This window comes from Schistocerca serialis, chromosome 4 (genome assembly GCF_023864345.2).
Source record: "Schistocerca serialis cubense isolate TAMUIC-IGC-003099 chromosome 4, iqSchSeri2.2, whole genome shotgun sequence".
NCBI lineage: Eukaryota > Metazoa > Arthropoda > Insecta > Orthoptera > Acrididae > Schistocerca > Schistocerca serialis.
Genome location: NC_064641.1, coordinates 66,555,753 through 66,578,799, shown reverse-complemented (window position 1 = coordinate 66,578,799; position 23,047 = coordinate 66,555,753). Strand labels below are relative to the sequence as shown.

Below are 23,047 nucleotides of genomic sequence, written 5' to 3'. Positions count from 1 at the left end.
TCCAAAATCCTCGAGAGTCTAAGTGATGATTATGAAAATACTGTAACCATTAATACTAGCCTATAAATACATTCAGATGTAATTCTCAAGTTTCTAATGGGGTTCAAGTATAAGTTGTGTACCGACTTGCCCAGTATTTGAAGTAAAATTCTGTGAATGTAATTCTCTAGTGTACATGTCAATTCATAGTGTAGAAGAGTTCCTCAGAAATCCTTAGAACTTAAGTGAGGCTCATGCAAATACTGTAATCGTTAATGTTGGCTTATACATGTATTCAGTTGTAAACTTCAAGTTTCTAATGTGGTTTAATTATAACTTACACATTGACTTGCCCAGTATATGAAGTGCTGTAAAATTTTGTGAACATAATTTTCTAGTTTCTGAAGTGTTTTAATTATAAGATATACTTTGACCTGTCCAATATCTGATGTGCTGTACTGTACGTGTAAGATTTACTGAACCAATAAATACAATACATGCACAGTACTTATTGTGGCACAATACAAATTCCCCCAGCATGCAGTGACCTCTCTATTAAGGCTTAGGACCATGCGTTGTCAGGAAGAAGTGACTAGTTGTGGCTGGTGAAAACAACCACCTAGCCTGGTGCAGCTCCTTCCAGTTACTAAGGTGGAATGTTTTAGTGTGTTTTTAACACATTCATAGTAAAGCTTTTATTTGTTTTAAATATCTCTCAGCCAGGAAAAATTTTTGCAGGTGCAAGTAAAAACCCAAACAAAAACAAATTGTGCTACATTACTGTGCATTATGCATTTTTTCCATCTGTGTTGTGGAAAATATGTGGAACTAGAATATTTAGACATTCTTTGATTATTGCCATTTTGTTGAAAACTGATATTTTGTACTTTGATTGTGTGTACAAAATACAAGTTGATTCTTGCACAGGAGACATCGGTAACAAGCCCCTGTTAATAATGCTGTTTATATGGACAAATAGTATTGTTACCAATTTTGAACTGATACGTTCAAAGGGAGCAGCTGACAACAAATGAAAGCCACAAGAAATGTTATCTAAGTGTGAGCAGCCAACTGAAGATGAACCTGCCAGTTCAAAACCAGTAAAGGTGCTATTTGTGTAAACAGATAGCATTAGTAACAGTCACTGGTTACTGTTTTCTCCTTTGCAGGAATCAGCTTATTCTTGAATACATTCATAGCGATATATATTATGAACATTACTTTACAGCGTGCCTCTGAAATTATTGATACAGTATTACCAAAACTGAAAAATCATCGAATTACTTTCCTGACTGGTGATGCTGGACCTCTGGCTCTTGGAGCTGTTGTATATCATAAGCAAGGGTTGACAGATAATTCTAATGAACTGATAAAAAGGTACAAATTATAAATACTATGTTGAAAATGTTCTTTTATAGCAAAGTAGTTGCTTTAATTGTGGCCCATTAATCCTAATTGTATTTACTGTATGTGTTGACTGCTAGTATTTTGTGTTTTCCTAGGCTTAAATCTTACATGCCCCAAATAATGAGTTTAAAATCAGACCTACCAGATGAAATTTTATATGGAAGGGCAGGCTACCTTTCTGCATTGTTGTTTGTGAACAAACACATCGCACCAGACACTATTGATGGTGAAACAGTGAGAAAGGTAAGTGGGCAAGAACACTTCCTCATATCTTAGTAATGATAAGATTGAAAACCTCTTTTCTTCTGGAGAAAAAAAAATCACCTTTCCTTCTCAGTCTTCTCTTTCTTCTTCCTCTTCTTTGAACTCATGAATATTTTCATTGATCAAATGCAGCCATCTATTTCTTTCATTGTGTCTGTCTTGCATAGCCACTCAAACTAACATTTCTCCTGAACTTGAAGCTACAGTCAAACAAAGATAGAAGCTTCTATTTACTAGGCATCATCAGCATAGACAAGAGGGTTCTCCAAGAGAAAATGGAAGAAACAGAATGGGAAAAAGAAAGGCCAAGGAATGTTGGCTGAAGGAAAGGAAAAGACATTCCAGTCCCTGCATCAGGAGAAACACAAGGTCTAGGATATAATTGTGTTGTAATGATGGGCATAAATTCAAACTAACAATTATTTCTTGGTAATTAAAATGTCAAGAGATTACAGCTAAACATGAAAGAATAATAGGGTATAAATTGAAGCCAAGGTCAGGACAGAAGTTGAGAGAAAAAGGGAGGGTTCATAATCAGTGGTAAGAAAGTAAAAAAAATGTTTAATTTTAAACAGTAAAGACAAGACAAATTGTGAAGACTGATGAAGATAAGTGATAAACTATGAGGGAAAGGATACATTACAGGTGACTGATGATGAATTTTGCACCATTACAGGTTATTCATACCATGGTAACATGTTTAAACTCATCCCAGCAGCCAATAGATTTCTACCTATCTTAGCTAGCTACAAAAACTATTGATCAATCTGAAAACCATTAAAAAGCCATATATCGTATTACACAGTACTTCCTTGGCATGGAATGCATAGACTGGGCCTATGATTTTTTGAAATCTCCAGAATTGGGTCACTACTTATAATTCCAAAGTAACTTTCTGTTACCCTTGACATTCTTCCCATGATATCTCCTCTGAACTCTTCTTTTTCTCAAATTATTTCCTTTCTGTATGGTTAATTCATCTGCCAACTCCTCAACCCCTGCTCCTCTCCATGCCCAATGCAAAATTTTTTGTATGCTTCCTTCTGTGAATAACTAGTCCTGTCTCTTCACTCTTAAGGTGTACTTCATTAGAGGGAAAGACTCCGGGGAAACAAGTAGCATAACACATGTTATTGTGAGGTTTTGTGTGCACCCCACCATAACATCCACCATGGCCAAGTTCAGTACATTAGTTGGAGCTGAGCTACAGGCACTTAAAAATGGCTGCCATCATTGATTCTCCCACCAAGTGCGAGTTGCGAAGCATCATTTGTTTTCTGCAGCAGGAAGGGAATAGCACAGTAGGAATTCATTTCAGAATGAGCCATGTGTAGGGTGCAAACTGTATGAATGAAGGTGTTGCATGAGTGGTGTAGGAAATTTAAAGAAGGCTAAACAGATGTCCAGGATGAAGGTTGACAAGGACACAAGTCTGTCAGTAGTGAGGACCTCGTAAACTAAGTTGATCAAGCAGTTCAAGAGAGACAAAGGTTGTCTATGGATTTTCTGGATGTTTCAGGGTCAGTTCTGTTCAGTATTGTTACAGAATGCCTATGCTATCAAGATCTTTGTGCACTCTGGTTGGTTCCCAAAAAGTTGTCCCAGGACCATGAATCGTGGCATGTGGCATTAGCCTTATCCTTTTTCACATGTTATGCTGATGATGGGGAAGAGTTTTCGAGCTCTGTTGTGACTGGGGATGAAATGTGGATTCTTTATAATAATCCAGAAGCAAAGGAACTTTCCAAACAGTGGATACAAATTCACTCCCCAAAAATACCCAAAAAGTGCAAACAAACTTACAACTACATGAAGGCCATGACTACTGTTTTCTGGTATGAGAAAGGTGTGTTGCTTTGGAGTTTATGAAGTCAGAGACAACATAGCTGCAGATGCATACTGCCAGATATTACATCACCTGTGGAGAGCCATTCATAACAAAAGCATAGGAGGAATGCAGTCATCTGGAATTGTTTTGATTCATGACAATGTGAAACCACATACTGCTACAGTAGCCCAACAGCTGCTTATGCAGTTTCACTGGGAAGTGTCCAGTCACCAGGCATGCAGCTCAGGTCTAGTACCTAGGACTTTCTTCCTTTTTAGCAGCTGAAGAGAGGTTTGGGAGGACAGTGCTTCAGCACCAACAGGGTACTACAAGACAGCATGAAAACCTGTCTCCATAGGCTGACAGCAACCTTTTATGAATACGGTATTGAAAAGCTTGTCTATTTATAGGACAAATATTTTAATCTTCACAGTGACTATGTGGAGAAGTAACTGTAACTGTGCTTGACTCCTGGTGATAAAAACTTTTTTTGATTCACATTTGTCTTTCTGTTATGCCCCATAGGAGGTTGAAAAAAAAAATAGCCCTCATAAAAAAATTAATTTGAACTTTAAGTAAGGTCATCAACTAATTTATACTCTCACAGTGTTCGTTCATCTTAGTATATACTTTTAAACATAAATCTAAAAATTGACATTACTTTCCTTGGATTTCTTTTTTAGCTGTTTTAGATCTTTTTTCAGATCCTCATTACCTCCACCTGTAAAATCTTAAATGTTGCCGTACTTTCATTTCCTTTCATAATTTAGACCTTTGTCCATATTGTTTAAATGTTAATTCATATTTTCATTCTTTACTCAGGTTACTTGGGAAGCACATAATGTTTCTGATGATACCATTTATATTGTGATCATCCATAACTCTTACAGCTATCAGTGAAAATTCCATGATGAGATAACAACACTATGGAAATCATAAATTGCTACTTGTAATACAGAGGAGGCACTGAATCACAGAGAGGCACAGTGAAAAAGACTACTAAAATATTAAAGCTTTAAGTCAAAGTACGTTTATGTGAGTTGGCTTGTGTGAATTTGTGTGTGTATTCTACTGCCTCCTCCATATGGTGAGTAGCAATGTAAGAGTTATGGAGCCACAGCAATTGTAGTTACTCTTGTATCTAACATATGGACACGTGCTGCTTCCATCTGTCCTGTAAAGGCAGTGGTAAAAATCGTGTTCCTGGTTAGCTTTTGAATTCTTCAAGATCTGCCTACAAATCGTGCTGCATCCAGTATGTAATAAGTAAAATTATCTTTTCTTCATATTGTATTGTGGAATTTTCATTCCTTAAAATCAGGGGTCATGACTCATATGTACTTACTCATATTAAAGGTTGCTAAATGGTGAGTAAATGGAGCTCAGTTGTATGTACACACCAAGTTTTAAGAGCTAGAACATCATTAATATTATGGGGTATTTAATACCAAAATTTTTGTGCGTGCCATATTAACTGCCTCGTACAATGACTCTGGGACATTGTGTGTTACAGGGCAGTTCTCTGCATCCTGGAGAAGATGTAAATCTCAACCTGCAGGTGTATTGATGCAAGGCACTCACTACCTGGCAATATTTATTTATTTATTTATTTTTTTATTTTTTTGTGTGTATTGATTACTCAAGCTCCATGGGACCATTTGAGCCAAAGTTACATGTGGAATTAGTCATTATGTATCTCTTGCAGAATAAAATCAGCATTAGTATATGAGGTAGACCAGTTGCACATGTAGCTTATAATAAGTATTCAGAGGATTATAGCTCAGAATATAAAACTGATACAATAACAGTTTTATTTAACATTCTGAAGTAGGAGACTTTTGTTTGTAGTTCGCAATCCCAGGCTGTTTCATAAAATTGTTGCTGACATGTAGTGGTCACACTTCTACATTGGCAAACATTACTGTCTGGAAGAAAAAGAAAGAAAAAGTTGCTGCCATCCATATCTGATTTAGAATAGCACATGAGAAATAAGATTTTTGTAGTATACAAATGTCAGTACTGAGTTCTAACAGCAACTTCGGAAAAAAAAAATTAAATTCCTCAAGAAATATTTGTAATTAATGTGAGTTTTAGCATTTAATAGTTTCTTTTCTTAACCGTCCTGTAGATCAAAAATGTGTGTTGGATTGATTCTTAAATCTGGACCCTTGTTTATGATGGGAAAAACACTGATTGAACTACTCAAGCATAAAACATGAACTGCACTCAGAGGTTTGACTCTGTTTTTATCTGTCTCCAATAAACTGTACAGTTTAGAAAAAAATTAGTCAGCATTGAAATCAGGACATATATTTCACAGCTGAGGAACAGACCAGGGAAAACAAGACCTGTTTTAAAAATCAAGCAAGGTTATTCCATGGAAATTATTCAAGTTGATGTGCCAAAGTACTCACAATCTGATGAGTGTCCAGAAGACCTATATAAATAATTAAAGAAAATTATAAATGACAGCACATACCACTACAAGATGGTAATGGGGGATTTCAATGCAAACATGGGACAGAAACTGTTGTATTGGTAGTTGATGTGGGCGAAAAATACAATCAGACACCTACAAAAAGGTAATACATTAATAAGTTTACCCTAACTGTATTTAATAAATCAGTTATACATAACTTTGAATGCTGTAGGTTCTTCTGTGGTGCTGAGTTGTATACAACCGATAGTAAAGTTTTTGATAAGACCAAATAGTCTAGAATGGTTACACACTTACAGAAGTCTCTGAATATTAGTCATGTCTAGTAGGGCCATGTTGCATTGATGTATTGGCCATACTACAGTTATCCATATTAATCTTTATAAGTCTGTAGATGCACCCAATCTGTGGGTGAGCTCTGAATTGTGGCTGCTTAAAAAGGCATGCCAGCCAGTTAGAATCATGTGCAGTGAGGTAATGTGATTTTAGTGCCTTCTGCTGGCATATATATGTGGTACCAACTGCTTGAGAATGGTAAACAAAGGAAAAAATTCTCGCCCCACAGCATGCTGGAGGGTGGTAGCTGTGATCAGCATGTGGCGTACCTGTGCTGAGGTAGGACATCCATCCAACAGCACAGGAGGATGCAGCTTTGGCAGTACCGAGGATGCCAAAGGCTGTACAGCTGGTGAAGATTCGACGTCTGTGACTGCCATCACTGCGAATGGTGACAGGTGCAGTGGCTGTAGAGGTGGCAGGGGTATATACCCATGACAGAGACATCAGAAGACACTTGGACCTGGACATCTGGCACCATCAAGGGCAGCTGAGGGGCAGTAGGCTTGGTTGCAGGCAGCTTGTCTGAAAAACAAAAATCTGTGGCAGGATCACTGTAATCATGGACATGAAGTTGGCTTTGGTGCCATCAATTGGTGCCAGATGTGCCATGAAATTACAGCGAGCACAACTAGATGTCTGAATGAAGATGCCAGATTCCCTGTTGTGAGGCTTGCTATAAACACATTAGAGAACCTCATCCTTCTTTTGGAACTTCATTACAAAGTTATCATCAGAAACAGAGTGGTGAGGGCAGAAGAGATGCAGCAGAATACAGCAGTGATGACCATATAAGAGTTCTACTGGCAACGCTTCATGAGTAGGCACAGTGCGATAGGTGCTTGGACACAACAACAAAGCATTTCCCTTCAAGTGCAAAGCACAGAGTTTGAACATCTGAGCCTTGATAGTGCAGACAAAATGTTCAGCTTCACCTTCTGATTGAGGAGAGAACAGTGAGATTTGAGTATGTGGAATTCCATTTTATTGGCAAAATTGTTTAAATTCCAGCTAAGAAATTGTTTGCAGCAAAACTTTTAAGCAAAAGACAGAAGCAAGTGCTTTGATGGTGCTAGTGTTAATAGTCAAATGCACTGGAATGACAAAAGGATATTTGCTGTAGGCATCATTGGTAATGAGCCATCTTGTGTTCCAGAAAGGATCAGCAAAATTGATGTGGATACTTTCCCAAGGACCATACGTTTGAAGCCAATTGAAAAATTCATGACGTAATGTTGCCTGGTTATCAGCGCATGTACGGCATGGCAGGTCGTATCTTCTATTTATTTATCTTCTATTTATTTATGCAGCCGGGATCCACACACAATGCTCATGCACTAGCCGCTTTGTTCAAATGATTCCCCCATATTCTCTATGTAATAGTTTCAACACATATTGTTGCAAAGATGTAGGAATCAGGACTTGCATTTGTTCATTAAGAGAATGCTATAAAATTACCCCATTTTAAAGAGAAAGACTATTGCGTTATGCATGCCATTTGCAAACTACTGCATTTGAGATTGATTTTGGACTGTGGGGCCAGCACAACCAAACGTAGTACTGGAGCAATCACAATGGTTGATCTCGTTCAGTAGCCTGTGCGACTTGCTGAGAATCATTTGGAAAAGGTTGCAGTGCTTGCGCATCATAATCATCCATTTGAAGACAAGAAACATCTGATGCATCAGAATATGTATTATTTTTTACAGGTAACCTAAATCATGTGTTTGTGTTGGCACACTGTGCAGTATTGCGATAAAGAATTTCATATTGATAACTGGAAAGAAGTAGCAACCAACACAGCAGCGTCCGTGCTGTGCCATCAGGTACATCTTTTTCCAGATGATAAACAGCAGTCAGCGGCTTATGATGAGTCGGAAGAAAAAATTTACTACCGTACAGACATTGACAGAAATTTGTTGCACCATAAATTATGACTAAAGCTTCCTTTTCCAGCTGACTGTAGTTGACTTGGGCCTTGTTCAGAGCCTTACAGTGCTGTGGGGCATTCTGTGTGCCTAACCTTTTGAGATAAATCTGCCCTTATTAAAGTGTCAGCTGCAAGTACTTCTACTTTTTGCGGATCAGAGTGCCTGAGATATGGGGCAACTAAGCAGTGTATGTTGTGTTTTGGAATGATTTGATGTAGATGTTAGTTTGTCAAGAATAGCTTGGAGTTCTCATACATCTGTAGGAGAAGTAATCACCATACAGTCTTAAATGCATAGTCAAAGAACAAGCACCATGGGCTCAATAACATGTCCCAAATATTCAAGGTTCTTATTGAAAAATGAACATTTCTATAAATTACACTTGACTCCAGCATCACTTAAAACTTGAAAAAGAGCTTCCAAATTTTTGAGATGCTGTTCTGATGTTTGACTGGATACAGTGATCTGATCTCATCATCTTCTCAGCCTTTTCCCACGTCATGTGGGGTCGGCGTTGCTTTGTTGGATCCTTCTCTTCCATAAATGCCTATCCAGTGCTTCTTCTCTGAGCCATCCTTTCTCCCGTAGGTCCCCTGCTACCTTGTCTTTCCATCTCAGTTTTGGTCTTCCTCTTCTCCTTGGTGCTTCAATTGCTAGGTCTTTGACTCTTCTCCCCAGGTAGTACTCCCCTCTTCTCTGCACATGTCCATACCACCTTAGCCTACTTTCTTGGATCTTCTTTCCTGTGGGCCCCACTTTCACTGTTCCCCTGATGTACTCATTCTTTAGTCTATTCTTTCACGTCACCCCACTCATCCACCTTAACATTCTCATTCCTGCCACTTCCATCTTTTTCTGTTGGGCTTTTGTAATTGGCCAAGTTTCTGCGCTATACAGCATCGTAGGCCTCACCACAGACCTGTAAAGCTTTCCTTTTATTCTGCAGCTAACCTTCTTATCACACAGTACTCCACTCAGTTTCCTCCAGTTCATCCATACACTATTTATCCTGTGCTGTATTTCGGCCTCCAGTCCTCCATCACTTTGCATGTAAGAGCCTAGGTATTTAAATTTCTTGACCAGTGTCAGTTGTTCTCCTTTCAGGTTAATGTACAGATCTTTGGTATCCTTTGTACACATGAACTCTGTATTCACCCTGCTAATTCTCATTCCCCTTTTCTCTAGAGCTTTTCTCCGCTGTTCCAGCTTGTCTTGAAGTTCCTCCTGGGTGGGTTCACAGATTGCAACATCATCGGAAAACATCATGCTCCGAGGTGCCTCTTTTTTCGTATCTTTGACTAGTACATCCATGACAAGGTCAAATAGATATGGGCTGAGAGCAGATCCCTGATGTAGTCATACTCTCACTGGAAATGCCTTTGCTGCACCTGCACTGCTCCTGACTTTGTCATTGCACTTTCGTACATGTCTTCTACCACCCTGACATATTTTTCTGGCAGGAGTTTACTTCTCAGACATCTCCATATCTCTTGCCCTGGCACTCTGTCAAATGCCTTCTCAAGATCGATAAAGGTCATATGCATTTCGGCTTGTACTTCTCTGTGCCTCTCCATCAGTTGCCTTAGTGCAAATATTGCATCGGTTGTTCCTCTTCCTGGCATAAATCCAAACTGTTCTTCACACACTTCAGTTTCTAGACACAACCTCTTCTCAGTTATCCTTTCCCAGATCTTCATTGTGTGGGACATTAGTTTTATTCCCTATAATTGCCACAGTTTTGAATGTCTCCTTTCCCCTTATATATGGGAACCAGTATACTGCTTCTCCACAAATGTGGCATTCTTTCTCCTTTCCAGATCTTCTGCATTAGATGCCAGAGTATATCAGTTCCCTGTTCTCCCAGACTTTTCCCCTTCCAATTTTTCGTTTTCTTCCTCACATGTTCGACTTCTTCCGTACTTATACTTTGGGTCATTCCTTCATTTATATCACCATCCTCATACTTCCTTGCTGAAATGTCCTCAGAAACATCAGTACTATCTTCACAATTGCAGTACCTACATTTCACAGTACTCTTTAGATGTCTTGACAGCATACTTAGGTTCACAATAACATTTCCGTTGTTATTGCTGTCCACAATACTACTAGACTTGTTCTTATTACATTCAGAAAGCAAAAGTTTACGTCTAGAATCACTGCCTGTAGACACAGTTAGATGCATTGTTTCTGGACCTTAAATTGTTACTGGTAGGACACAGATATTGTAAACCTTGGTTTTCAGTGAACTGTCATATTCCTCTATCTTTTCTCTTCTCTTGTTATGTGAGAAAACTGTTGCCATTTTAACATATAATTCTCTCAAGGATGTCTGTTACGTGTGTTCTTCTACTTCTTCTTAAGACTTCATTTCCAATCTTTTTGCTGGGACTGATGACCAGCCCCCCCCTCTCTCTCTCTCTCTCTCTCTCTCTCTCTCTCTCTCTCTCTCTCTCTCTCTCTCTCCCCCTCTCTCCTTCCCCCCCCCCCCCCCCCTCCACTGTACTTTGTGCCCACTGTAATTTACTAACTCTCGCCATTGATAGAGCCAAAGTTTCTGGATACTCACCTACTTAAACGAATACACTAGTCACTTTCAAGTGCTGAGTGGTGTAGATCTAGTACCAGGCTGTCATATGACCTGTCACCATTGACAGAAGTCATGACAGTGAACTAGATTTAGGTGCCAAATGGTTGTATGGAGTTGGCACAGGAAGATGGGTCAGCATGGAGATGTGAAAAAGTGGCAGAAAGGAGCTGTAGTGTTTGGAGTTGCTTTGGGACAGACGAATCTGAACAACGGATGATTAATAATAAAAATGATGAACTTTTGAAAGTAATTCCAGATGAGGTATATGATCCCATTCAGTTTAACAAGGAAAGTTACAGGGAGACTGTGGTGCTCCAGAAGAAATTGTTGAAGTTGTAGGAAAATTAATACAAAATAACTTTCAAAATACATACAGAATGTTGCAGAAGATGACAGACATGCATTACTGAAACCTGTTATCTTCTTCTTTGTGATTTAAGAAATATACATTACAATATTAACAACCACATAAATGGTTAATATGCTGTTTGCAGTTCTTCATAAGAGTACTTGATATTTTATCATATAAATGTGAGTTTTTGTGCTTCATTTGTTTAATAATAGTTACTCAGGTAGTTTCCTCTGCCTAAAAGTGAAGTAAAGGTCTTGGAAAATCAATTTATGATAGTTTTTCATGTTTTGTTGGATCAGTGAAATATTGATTTTGTTTGCTTACTATTATTCCATCATTTTTTGGGCATGCACATCAGATATAAACACTAGAAGTAGTAGTAGTAGTAGTTGTTGTTGTTGTTATTTTCAGTCCAGAGACTGCTGTGATGCAGCTCTCCATGCTACTCTATCCTGTGCAAGCTCCTTCATCTCCAAGTAACTACTGCAACCTACATCCTTCTGAATCTGCTTAGTGTATTCATCTCTTGGTCTCCCTCTATGATTTTTACCCTCAGCGCTGCCCTCCAATACTAAATTTGTGATCCCTTGATGCCTCAGCAGAACATTTCCAACCAACAGATCCCTTCTTATAGTCAAATTGTGCCACAAATTCCTATTCTCCCGAATTCGATTCAGTACCTCCTCATTAGTTATGTGATCTACCCACATTCAGCATTCTTCTGTAGCACCACATTTTAAAGGCTTCTATTCTCCTCTTGTCAAAACTGCTTATTGTCCATGTTTCACTTCTATACATGGCTACACTCCATACAAATACTTTGAGAAAATACTTCCTGACACTTAAATCTACACTTGATGTCAACGAATTCCTCTTCTTCAGAAATGCTTTCTTTACCATTGCCAGTCTACATTTTGTATCCTCTCTACTTTGACCATCATCAGTTATTTTGTTCCCCAAATAGCAAAACTCCTTTACTACTTTAAGTGTCTGATTTCCTAATCTAATTCCCTCGGTGTCACCTGATTTAATGCGACTACATTCCATTATCCTCATTTTGCATTTGTTGATGTTCATCATATATTCTCCTTTCAACTCCTTTCAAGATACTGTCCATTCCATTCAACTGCTCTTGCAGGTCCTTTTCTGTCTCTGACAGAATTACAGTGTCATCAGCAAACCTCAAAGTCTTTATTTCTTCTCCATGGGTTTTAATTCCTACTCCAAATTTTTGTTTTGTTTCCTTTACTGCTTGCTCAGTATACAGATTGACTAACATCGGGGATAGGCTAAAACCCTGTCTCTCTCCCTTCCCATCCACTGCTTCCCTTTCATGCCCCTCGACTCTTGTAACTGCCATCTGGTTTCTTTACAAATTGTAAATAGTCTTTCACTCAATGTATTTGACCCCTGTCACTTTCGGAATTTGGAAGAGAGTATTCCAGTCAGCATTGTTGAAAGCTTTCTCTAAGTATACAAATGCTAGAAATGTAGATTTGCCTTTCCTTAATGTATCTTCTAAGATAAGTCGTAGGCTCAGTATTGCCTCATTTGTTCCAACATTTCTACAGAATCCAAAGTGATCTTCCCCGAGGTTAGCTTCTACCAGTTTTTCCATTTGTCTGTATAGAATTCATATTAGCATTTTACAGCCTTGACTTATTAAACTGATAGTATGGTAATTTTCACACTTCTCAACACCTACTTTCTTTGGGATTGGAATTATTATATTCTTCTTGTAGTCTGAGGGTATTTCGCCTGTCTCATACATCTTGCTCAGCAGAGGTTTGTCAGGACTGGCTCTCCCAAGGCCATCAGTAGTTCAAATGAAATATTGTCTACTCCCAGGGCCATGTTTCGACTTAGGTCTCTCAGTGCTTCGTCAAATTCTTCACTCAATATTGTATCTCCCATTTCATCTTCATCTGTGTCCTCTTCAATTTCCATAATATTGCCCTCAAGTAGGCCACCTTGAACAGACCTTCTATATACTCCTTCCACCTTTCGTCTAAATCTACAGCACACTCTGCAAGCCACCTGATGGTTTGTGGTGCTTTCCCTTCTTTGCTTAGAACTTGGTTTCCAGCTGAGCTCTTGATATTCATACAAGTGATTCTCTTTTCTCCAAAGGTCTCTTTAATTTTCCTGTAAACAATATCTATCTTACCCCTAGTGATATATGCCTCTAAATCCTTACATTTGTCCTTTAGCCATCCCTGCTTAGTGATTTTGCTCTTCCTGTCGATCTCATTTTTGAAAAGATTGTATTCCTTTTTGCCTGCTTCATTTACTGCATTTTTGTATTGTCTCCTTTCATCAGTTAAATTCAATCTCTCTTCTGTTACCCAAGGATTTCTACCAGCCCTTGTCTTTATACCTACTTGATCTTCTGCTGCCTTCACTACTTCATCTCTCAAAGCTACCCATTCTTCTACTGTATTTCTTTCCCCCGCTCTTGTTGATCATTCCCTAATGCTATCTCTGAAACTCTGGGTCTTTCAGTTTATCCAGGTCCCATCTCCTTAAATTTCCACCTTTTTGCAGTTACTTCAGTTTTAATCTACAGTTCATAACCAATAGATTGTGGTCAGAGTCCACATCTGCCCCTGGAAATGTCTTACAATTTAAAACTTGGTTCCTAAATCTCTGTCTTACCATTATATAATCTAGCTGAAACTTTCCAGTGCCTCCAGGCCTCTTCCTCATGTACAACCTTCTTTCATGATTCTTAAACCAAGTGTTAGCTATGATTAAGTTATGCTCTTTGCAAAATTCTACCAGGCAGCTTCCTCTTTCATTCCTTACCCCCATTCCATACTCACTTAGTACTTTTCCTTCTCTTCCTTTTCCTACTATCGAATACCAGTCCCCTACAACTATTAAGTTTTCGCATCCCTTCACTATCTGAAGAATTTCTTTTATCTCATCATACATTTCTTCAATCTCTTTGTCAACTGCAGAGCTAGTTGGCATATAAACTTATGCTACTGTGGTAGGCATGGGCTTCATGTCTATCTTGGCTACAATAATGTGTTCACTATGCTGTTCATAGTAGCTTACCCATGCTCCTATTTTTTTTATTCATTATTGAACCTACTCTTGCATTACCCCTATTTGATTTTGTACTTGTAACCCTGTGTTCACCTGACCACAAGTCTTGTTCCTCCTGCCACCGAACTTCACTAATTCACACTATATCTAACTTTAATGCATCCATTTTCCTTTTTAAATTTTCTAAACTACCTATCCGATTAAGGGATCTGACGTTCCACACTCCGATACGTAGAACGCCAGTTTTCTTTATCCTGATAACAGTGTTCTCCTGAGTAGTTCCCACCCGGAAATCCGAATGTGGGACTATGTTACAACCGGACTATTTTACCCAAGAGGATGCCATCATCATTTAACCATACAGTAAAGCTGCATGTCCTCGGGAAAAATTACGGCTGTAGTTTCCTCTTGCTTCCAACCGTTTGCAGTACCAGCGCAGCAAGGTTGTTGTAGTTTATGTTACAAGGCCAGATCAGTCAATCATCCAGACTGTTGCCCTTGCAACTACTGAAAAGGCTGCTGCCCCTCTTCAGGAACCACATGTTTGACTGGCCTCTCAACAGATACCCCTCTGGTATGGCTATCTGTATCACTGAGGCATGCAAGCCTCACCATCAAGAGCAAGGTCCATGGTTCATGGGGAGAGGCATTGCTTACTATTGACAGTAAATTTCTAATTATTCTGATAAATAATCATTTTCATTTTTCTTCTCTTTGCCTCTACTGTTTGCTCCTGTAAATCATTTAAGGTAAATGTGAAGATGATTTCTTTGTAAAGACAGTAGTTGATTTTCTACCTTGTTCTTGCTCATTGTAATTTTGTGCCATACCTATAAATTATCTTGTAGTCAATGAAGTGTTATCCTTTCTTCCATGGACTTTTCTCATAGAGTGCTCACTTAACGAAGAGAAGGCTACAAATGTATTATCTATATTTTCTATATTTCCACTAGTTTGTATTAATGAAGTGAATCCAGTTTTATTGTCTTCCTTGACTGATTACTTAAAATTCAGGTCTGTTTTAAGGAATGAGCTAAGTGCGTTGTAAAAACTAGATAGGAACATTCTGTAGTCCTGATTGGGAGATCTGTAAATGACTGAAATTAACAGTTTATTCATAAAAATTGGAAAATATCCACATTATTTTGCTGTGTCATTCCACTTGAGATAAACCTTTCATATTACTTCTTACTAAAAATATGAACAGCAACTAGCCTCTGCATTAACAGTGACTGGGCACTGTCTTTATCTGCAGTCAGGCTTCAACTGCATTTTCTTACTTCCATTGTCTTGTTGTATCAATTTTCAACAATATAGCATGCACCAGTAATGGTCTAATGAAAAATTGAATACACTTATACAACAACACTCTGTGTATCAGTCACATAGACTAAGATTTCAATAATTAGTGCACAGACAGAGGCATTCAATCAATCATTAATCCCACACTCCATATGTGAATGGAAAAGGAAGTAACCCTAATAACTGGTACAATGGGATGTATCCTCTGCCATGCACCTCACAGTGGTTTGAAGACTGTAGATGTAGATGTAGATGTAGAATTCTATATGCTGTTAGGATTATCACTCTAAATAAAAGTTGCTCATCAGTGGTGACAGTGTACAGTCACTACTGATGATGAACGCAATCATTTTTAGGGGGAATTCCACAGATTTTTAACAAACATTTAAAATATAGAAAAAGATTTTCAGATATAAAACCAAATGCTTTCTTACTTAAAATGCATTCTGACATTAATTACAGTTAAAGTAAACTTGAAACTTTCTTATTTAACCACTGGTTCTACTCTGTCTCTGAATTTCTGGAACATGATTTGCTTATTATTACAGTATGTTGATAACTATTACTTTGGGTCCATCTAATCACAACTGAATAAAACACAATTTTTGTGCCATATGTATTTCGTCTTTATTCTTTGCAAGGCATTTTCAGTGCCTTGGAATAAATGTATCTCTCACAGTCTTAAGGTGAAAACTTCACTGCTATTTGTTTGTTTTCATATGCTGATAAATCTACAAACAAGAGATGACTAAATAGGATACATGAACTTGCTTACAAGATTTAGTGATGGTTATGATATGCATCAGCATGGAAAAATGCATCAAATGTAGTGGAGAGCAAATCGTATTTTTTGTAGGTGTCTGTGCTAATCTAAAATAATTGTTGCATGTTGTTGGTCGTGTTTCAGGTAATATATGCAATTTTGCAGTCAGGAAATGGTCTGGCACGTCTTGAAAATCACAATGCTCCATTGATGTACAAATGGCATGGAAAATATTACATTGGTGGAGCCCATGGTCTGTGTGGGATCCTGTACTTGTTGCTGCAGGTTTGCAAATACAACTTTATAGAATTAAGTATTTATAAGACATGAAAAAAATGAAAGAGTTGAATCACAGATTGAGTTGCAAAAGTATAGCATAAGCACAAGACCCCATGTAAAACACACTCAAAGATAAACAAAAATTGTTTATTAGTATATCTGTTACGAATTTATCCTTTTGTTAAATATTTTGTAAACTAAGAATAGAACCATTCCCTCGTGAGCTAAGAAGAAATAGAACATACCAGTTTGTGATATATTAGACTGTGTTCAAGGCAGAGTTGAGACCTGAGAGAATGTGGGAACAATAGTCTTTGAACACACGAATGTTGCTGCTGGTTGCCATTTAACTTTAATGGCCCTTTTTTTAAAATCTAATACTACATATTTGTAGTTCTTAGCTAACACTGTATTAAGTTTCAGATTATTTATATAGGAATTCTTGTTTTCCTAATTATAGTATTCAGCATGAATAAAGGTAACAGTATGTACCTGTGCTTATGTTTGGGAGGGGGGGGGGGGGGGGGGGTACTATGTGCCTATCAAGCACTTAGAACTTCAGCTATTGGTTGAACTGTTATGTTAATTCCTTATCTCTGTGGTGCAGTTGTCCACTGCAATGGACAGCTCTTAATGTCATTTCTTTGGTATTTTTAATCAGTTCTGAGGCTGCAAATGCATGCAGGGCACAGCACTATTAGGGAATATCCACTGGAATTGACTGTGCATTTGCAACCTTAAGACTGCTTAAAATGCCAAAGAAATGTCATTAACAGCTGTCCTCTGCAGTGGACAACTGCACCAGGGGATTGAATATTACTTTAAGTATTTTATGGAGAAAAACAGAAGTTGAATAGTAGTAAAACATAAGAATTCCGCTAAATAATCTGAAGCTTGGAAGTGTAAGTAAGTAGATTAGGGAAAGTGACAAAAAAATTAAATTGAGTCAAATTTTTAATGATAAATGTTAATATGATCTGTAAAAATTGTTCATCATAGGAGGTATGGTCCATCTTGATTTATACTTTACTTATTCCCATCATTTGTGGTGTGCCAACTGATCATTACAGTTGCAAGTATTGTAGTATTTTGGTCTACCCCTGTATGTGGCAGGAAAATCACTAGAAGTGTAATCCCTGCACAGTACAGCCCATTTTCCCAACTCCAGTCATTACATGAGTGGACAACATGGAATGTGATCATCAGGAACAGTGCTGGACAATGTGCTCTCTGTGCAAGGAGGGTGTTAACACTGTGGATATTCATAGTCAATTGGTAGCAGTGTTTAGAAAGTGTGCACCGTCATGAAAAACCATGTGTAACTAATGGTTGGATGGCTGGAAATGTGGCAGCATGTCAATGGAGAAAGGAACCAATTCTGGAAGGAAAGTGATTGTGGTGACACCAGACAACATTTCAGAGTGGAAAAGCGTGTTCAGAAGAATAGGTGCATCACATTCATAGAATTGGAGGCAGCTACAAGACTTGTCAGAAGCACCATGTACCACACAGTGCATGAACATCTTAATCTTGGGAAAGTGTCCACCAAATGGGTTCTTGATCACTGAATACAGCACAAACACAACAGCACAAGGACGTGTACAGTGCTCTCCTTCAGAGCCACACCCAGGATACAGAAGATTTCATATCCAAAGCCATGACTAGCGATGAGATTTATCTCAACTACCATGAGCTGGAGACCAATGGGCAAAAGGAATGCTCTTGCAACACAACAGTGCATGTCCCTATATGAACTGAACAACCTGGCTGCCATCGCCGACATGGGGTTCCAGGTGTGTTCTCTTGACTTGGCCCCTCCAATTACCTCCTGTTTGGAGTTATGAAGGAACCTCTGTACAGACAGTGTTTCGCAGACATGCAGGAACAGCAAGCAGCTGCTCTGTGCTGGTTGCACAGATTCAAAAAAGTGGTTCGAGGGGGCCTACAAATGTTGTGCATTTATGGAAACTTATGTTGAGAAAGTGCATTTATCTGACAAGGCCGTAGAGTTTACTTCCGTTTTCTTAATCAGATTTAGAAGAATTCTTTGTTCCTTTACCCTTTTCATTACTTCACTGTTCTTCACTTTATCCACCCATTTTATTTTATTCTATTCCCCTCCAAACCAAAATCTCAAATGTTTCAATTTTGTCTTTTTCTCTCATCTTCAATGTCCAGTTTTCACCAGTGTACAAAAAACAAACTTTCTCCTTAACTCAAACCTATATTCTCTGGATAATAAGCATTTCTTTTCCCAGAAAACTTGCTTTACCATTGCAGTTCTTGATCTTATTTCATTTTCAACTCTTCCCTTTACCAATTAGAGTGCTCCCCAAATATCTGCACTGTGCAACCTGTTCAGTTTTGACCATCTTTTGTTTTCACTTTTGTATCTTCCTTGTCATTTTCTCTCATAACCATAGTTTTCTTTGCATTGAGACACAAAGGAATTAAAGACATTAGCTGCCAGTAGGCAAGGATTTATATCAATGGGCCAAACAGAATAAATTCGTGTTGATTTTCATTCGGCAGTCAAGCAGTCCTCCTTCAAGTGTGGATAGTGCTCTTTGAAGAGACATTGTTTTGTCCTCCAAGCACTAATATGTCATCAGCAAATCTGATTCAGTTGACCTTCCAGCCTCCTGTACGTACTCCTTCATTCTCTACTTCTAGTGTGTTCATTATCAAGTTTTCAATATACCATAAAACTGGTCAATTTTGTGACACTTAGCACTTTTTTAACATAACCTTATAAGTACTATGACAATTTCCATGGAATTTTATAACCATTATCCTTCCATTTTAATCACAATAAAGTCTTTATGTGCTCCTTCAAAACAAGTTACAAGGAAATGAAAAACTGAAGCTTATTTACCATGGGAATATGTCGGATTATATTAATGAAGACTCAGGTAGAAGTTGTACCTGAGGACTATAAAGATGGAAATATATTGTACCTGTTACACCGGCAATTGAAGAAACACAGCAGTGGAAGTATCAAATACTATATTGTGCATGATGCATCATCACATGCCACCAACTCTTCATCTTTTGATTTCGTCCTCGAAACAGGGCCAAAGTAACTGTCGGACATCCTCACAACATTAATATAATTCTACAAAATTCTGGTGGGATTGGTGTGTGATGTGGACAAAGCCTCCTTACAGTTGCCATCTTGAAGAGAACAGGGACCTCTCTAGGCTGAATTGCATTGAACAAACTGACAATGCCTCCATCACCATGGATGATGTGATAATGTATCGCTTCAACTGTTTGCTATTTGGACTTGCGCCAAGCCCATGTATTTTGTCAGCAGCCATAAGCAAACTAGTGGCACTAAATAGTGGTAAATATCAACGAGTATCAGAATGTATAGACAACTCTGCATTACTGGATGATTTTGTAGCTATTGTGAGAGACGTTGATGAACTGTAACTGTTTATCATCAACTGGCAGCACTCATCTGGCAAAAAAGGCTTCCACTTTCCATGGGTGGCTAATTAGAAGGACCTAAAGGCAATATTACATGCCAAAATGCTTGGAATCAAGGCCACAATACAAGTCTTGTGAATCATTTGGAATTGTTGAGATGACTATCTCCCCTTACTACCACACGATGGCTGAAGACCTGATTGACAAACTGGTGTCTAAGAGAAACATTCTTCGAGCAGCAGCTCAGTTGTATGGCCCTCTTGGTCTGTTCTCACACACTGGGATTGTTGTTAAACCAATAATCCCAACCATGTACCTGAGAAGTTTTGCATAGGTGAAGGTTTTGACACAGATCTTGGACATTACCTGCATTGGAACTGCTTGACGCATTTGTCAGCTCATGACTCCTCCTTTACTTTTGCCAAGAAACAGGGTTTGAGCCCGACAAAGCTACTTCATGGAGTGACTTGACAGTCGCCTTTTAGTTGGTACAAAATTATCAAAACAAATGGACATACAATATACCCAGTCATGGAGACACTCTCCTGGAAGTCAAAATCTCACATATCAGCTCACATGGGGACTAAAAGCAGATCTGCTAGTAACACTTGACATTTGTTGGTGTGGTCCACCATGACTTTTAGAAGGCAAACAGTCATGACCACCGGACAACCCAGCTTCATCTAAATCAATGGCAGAAGCCAAACCTTAACAAGTGTTTTTCTGATTACCATAATTGAACCCTTATTCGACACTGCAAAATTCAGTTCATACTGGTGAATATTGCATATAACTGTCCAGGCATTTTGGTTTTTTGATATCATGAAGAACAAGATTAAAAATACTGACAGTCTGACTGCTCTGGAATTGCAAAATATCTGTACATACTGGATCAGGAAAGTTCAAGAGGAGCTATTCACTGCTGAGTTGTCTGCCTTCCATAAGGGAGAACAATGTCCAAAAGCATAAAATGCTGCCCAATACAACCCTTTCCTGCATGATGGTGTGGTCTGGGTCAATGGCATGCAACATTATGCTGGATGTGAAATTTAAAACTTCCCTGACATACGGATTGCTCCATAACATTTCAGAAGAAGTGCCAGATGTCTGCAACTTCCTGCCATGATATGTCAGTGCAGAGTCTTCTGGCCATCTTCAGGTGAATACTGGTGAAAATGCTCTGATCTCAAGTATTTAAGTCTGCACCAGCACATGTATTTAGTTGGTGTTGCATACACCCATCTGCTGAAATTCTGTGTACTGCACGCCATCTGTGGTGAAAGCTCACCACATCGATATCAGTTCAGTTGTCTTCACACCATAAAGTCACAGAATGATGCTGCCTATGCAAAGCACAAAATTTTTCTATGACTTGGTCCCTTACAGAATTTAAGTGGAAGCTACCATATCAGTTGATAAGGGACTCAGACAGTCATATTTCCACTGATACATTGATGATAGAGTTCCAAAACTTCATTGAATGGCCCACATTTTGTTTCATTGGTAAATACAATGTTCGGTGATAGTGAACTGCTGGTATGCTGTTGACACTCTACAATACAGTCCTGCACAGTGTGTGTCGATTGCCCTATATAAGCTTTGCCGCATTCACATAGAATCCTGTAAACATCTGCCTTGCACAGCTATAAATCATCTTTGACAGAGCCCAGAAGTGCCAAGATATTCAAAGAAAGAAGACAATCAGATTGCTATTGATGCGATGAGCTTTTGCTATGGAGGGTGCACGGTGCAGCATAGAGTTGCAGCAGAAGCACGTGGACCCAAGTAGCACATGTGTAATACCAACTGAATATATCATACATGTTCCAGGGGAGTCTTAAATATGTGAGCTCAGAGTGCATTCATCAGTATTCACCTGATGGTGACCAAAAGACTCTACACCAAAATATCATGGCAGGAAGTTGCAGACATTCAGCAGACCTCCCAAAATATTTTGCACTGTATTAAGCAGCATAGTCCAACTTGAGCAGACATCTTGACTTCACGGATCGTCTGCTCGAACAAACACATGTAACACTGCATCATCTCAGTGAATGATTGTACTAGGAGAACTATGTTAAGAGTTTTGGATTTTGCAAGTGCAACAAGTTGTTAGGAGAGTTCTTGGCTCTTGCCTGCCTTGCAAGATAGTAAACAGTTGTCGACATGTAAAGATGGAGGCTCCACTACCACTTGACAGGGTGCAACCCACAAGGCCTTTCATAGTAACAGGTACCAATTAAACTGGACCAAGAAGTCCTACATGGCCCTACTCACACATACCACAGCACATGCAATTCATACTGAGGTTGTCACTCATGGATAGATAGATTTCTGTTGCCCATGCAACACATTGAAGGCTGTAGAAGCCTACAACTCACTGTTTAACAATTCAAACAATGCTACATTCCATTCAGCAAGCACAGAACAGTCAGAACTCTCAAACACAATTCTGAACACTGAACTACAGCACTACTGTGCCCCCACAGAATCACCTGGAAGTACATACCTACATGGGCAGTTTGGTGGGGAGCCTGGTGGGAACATATAATAGGCTCCATCAAGTATTGCTTGAGGAAGGTGCTTGATTACGCTCAGGTGTTCTGGACAACTTTTCCAAACTGTACCCCTTTTCCTAAAACTCTCCAGTCTTTTCCTTCACTCCTCTTCCTTCCTTCCCCTCCTCCCCTTCTTCCAGAAGAAGCAATCACTGGCTCTGAAGGCTTGCATAAGTTAAACCATTTATGTGTGTGTGTTCTCCTGCTGCCACTTGGTGAGTATATTTTTTGTATCTATCCAATTACATTATATTGTCAGAAATTGATTATTTTGATTGTTATTTCATATGTTTTGTCACAGATGTCTGTGATGTTAACCAATAACTCCTATTTTGAAATTTTATGTTTATTTTCAGTAATTTTCATGACATCAAAACATATACCCATTAGGTTTTCATAGATTTGTGTTACATAACTCATAATTATTTTTCTACAGTTTGCATTGCCTCTCACCTTATTGTGTGAATATTTTCTGTAACCAGCCTACAACATGTCATATTTAAGCATTTGCTCTCATTAACTTCCAGAGCAACAGATTCTT

General features: G+C 38.6%; 1 protein-coding gene across 1 annotated transcript in view; it reads left to right on the top strand.

The window, feature by feature from the left end:
* The window catches only part of LOC126473877 (lanC-like protein 2), a 145,539-nt gene that overhangs the window by 82,033 nt on the left and 40,459 nt on the right, over positions 1–23,047 (top strand). Inside the window, exons 3-5 of the mRNA XM_050101214.1 lie at positions 1,208–1,356; positions 1,482–1,629; positions 16,382–16,522. Of these exons, the coding sequence (XP_049957171.1) occupies positions 1,208–1,356; positions 1,482–1,629; positions 16,382–16,522 (438 nt within the window). The remainder of the gene's footprint in view (positions 1–1,207; positions 1,357–1,481; positions 1,630–16,381; positions 16,523–23,047) is intronic.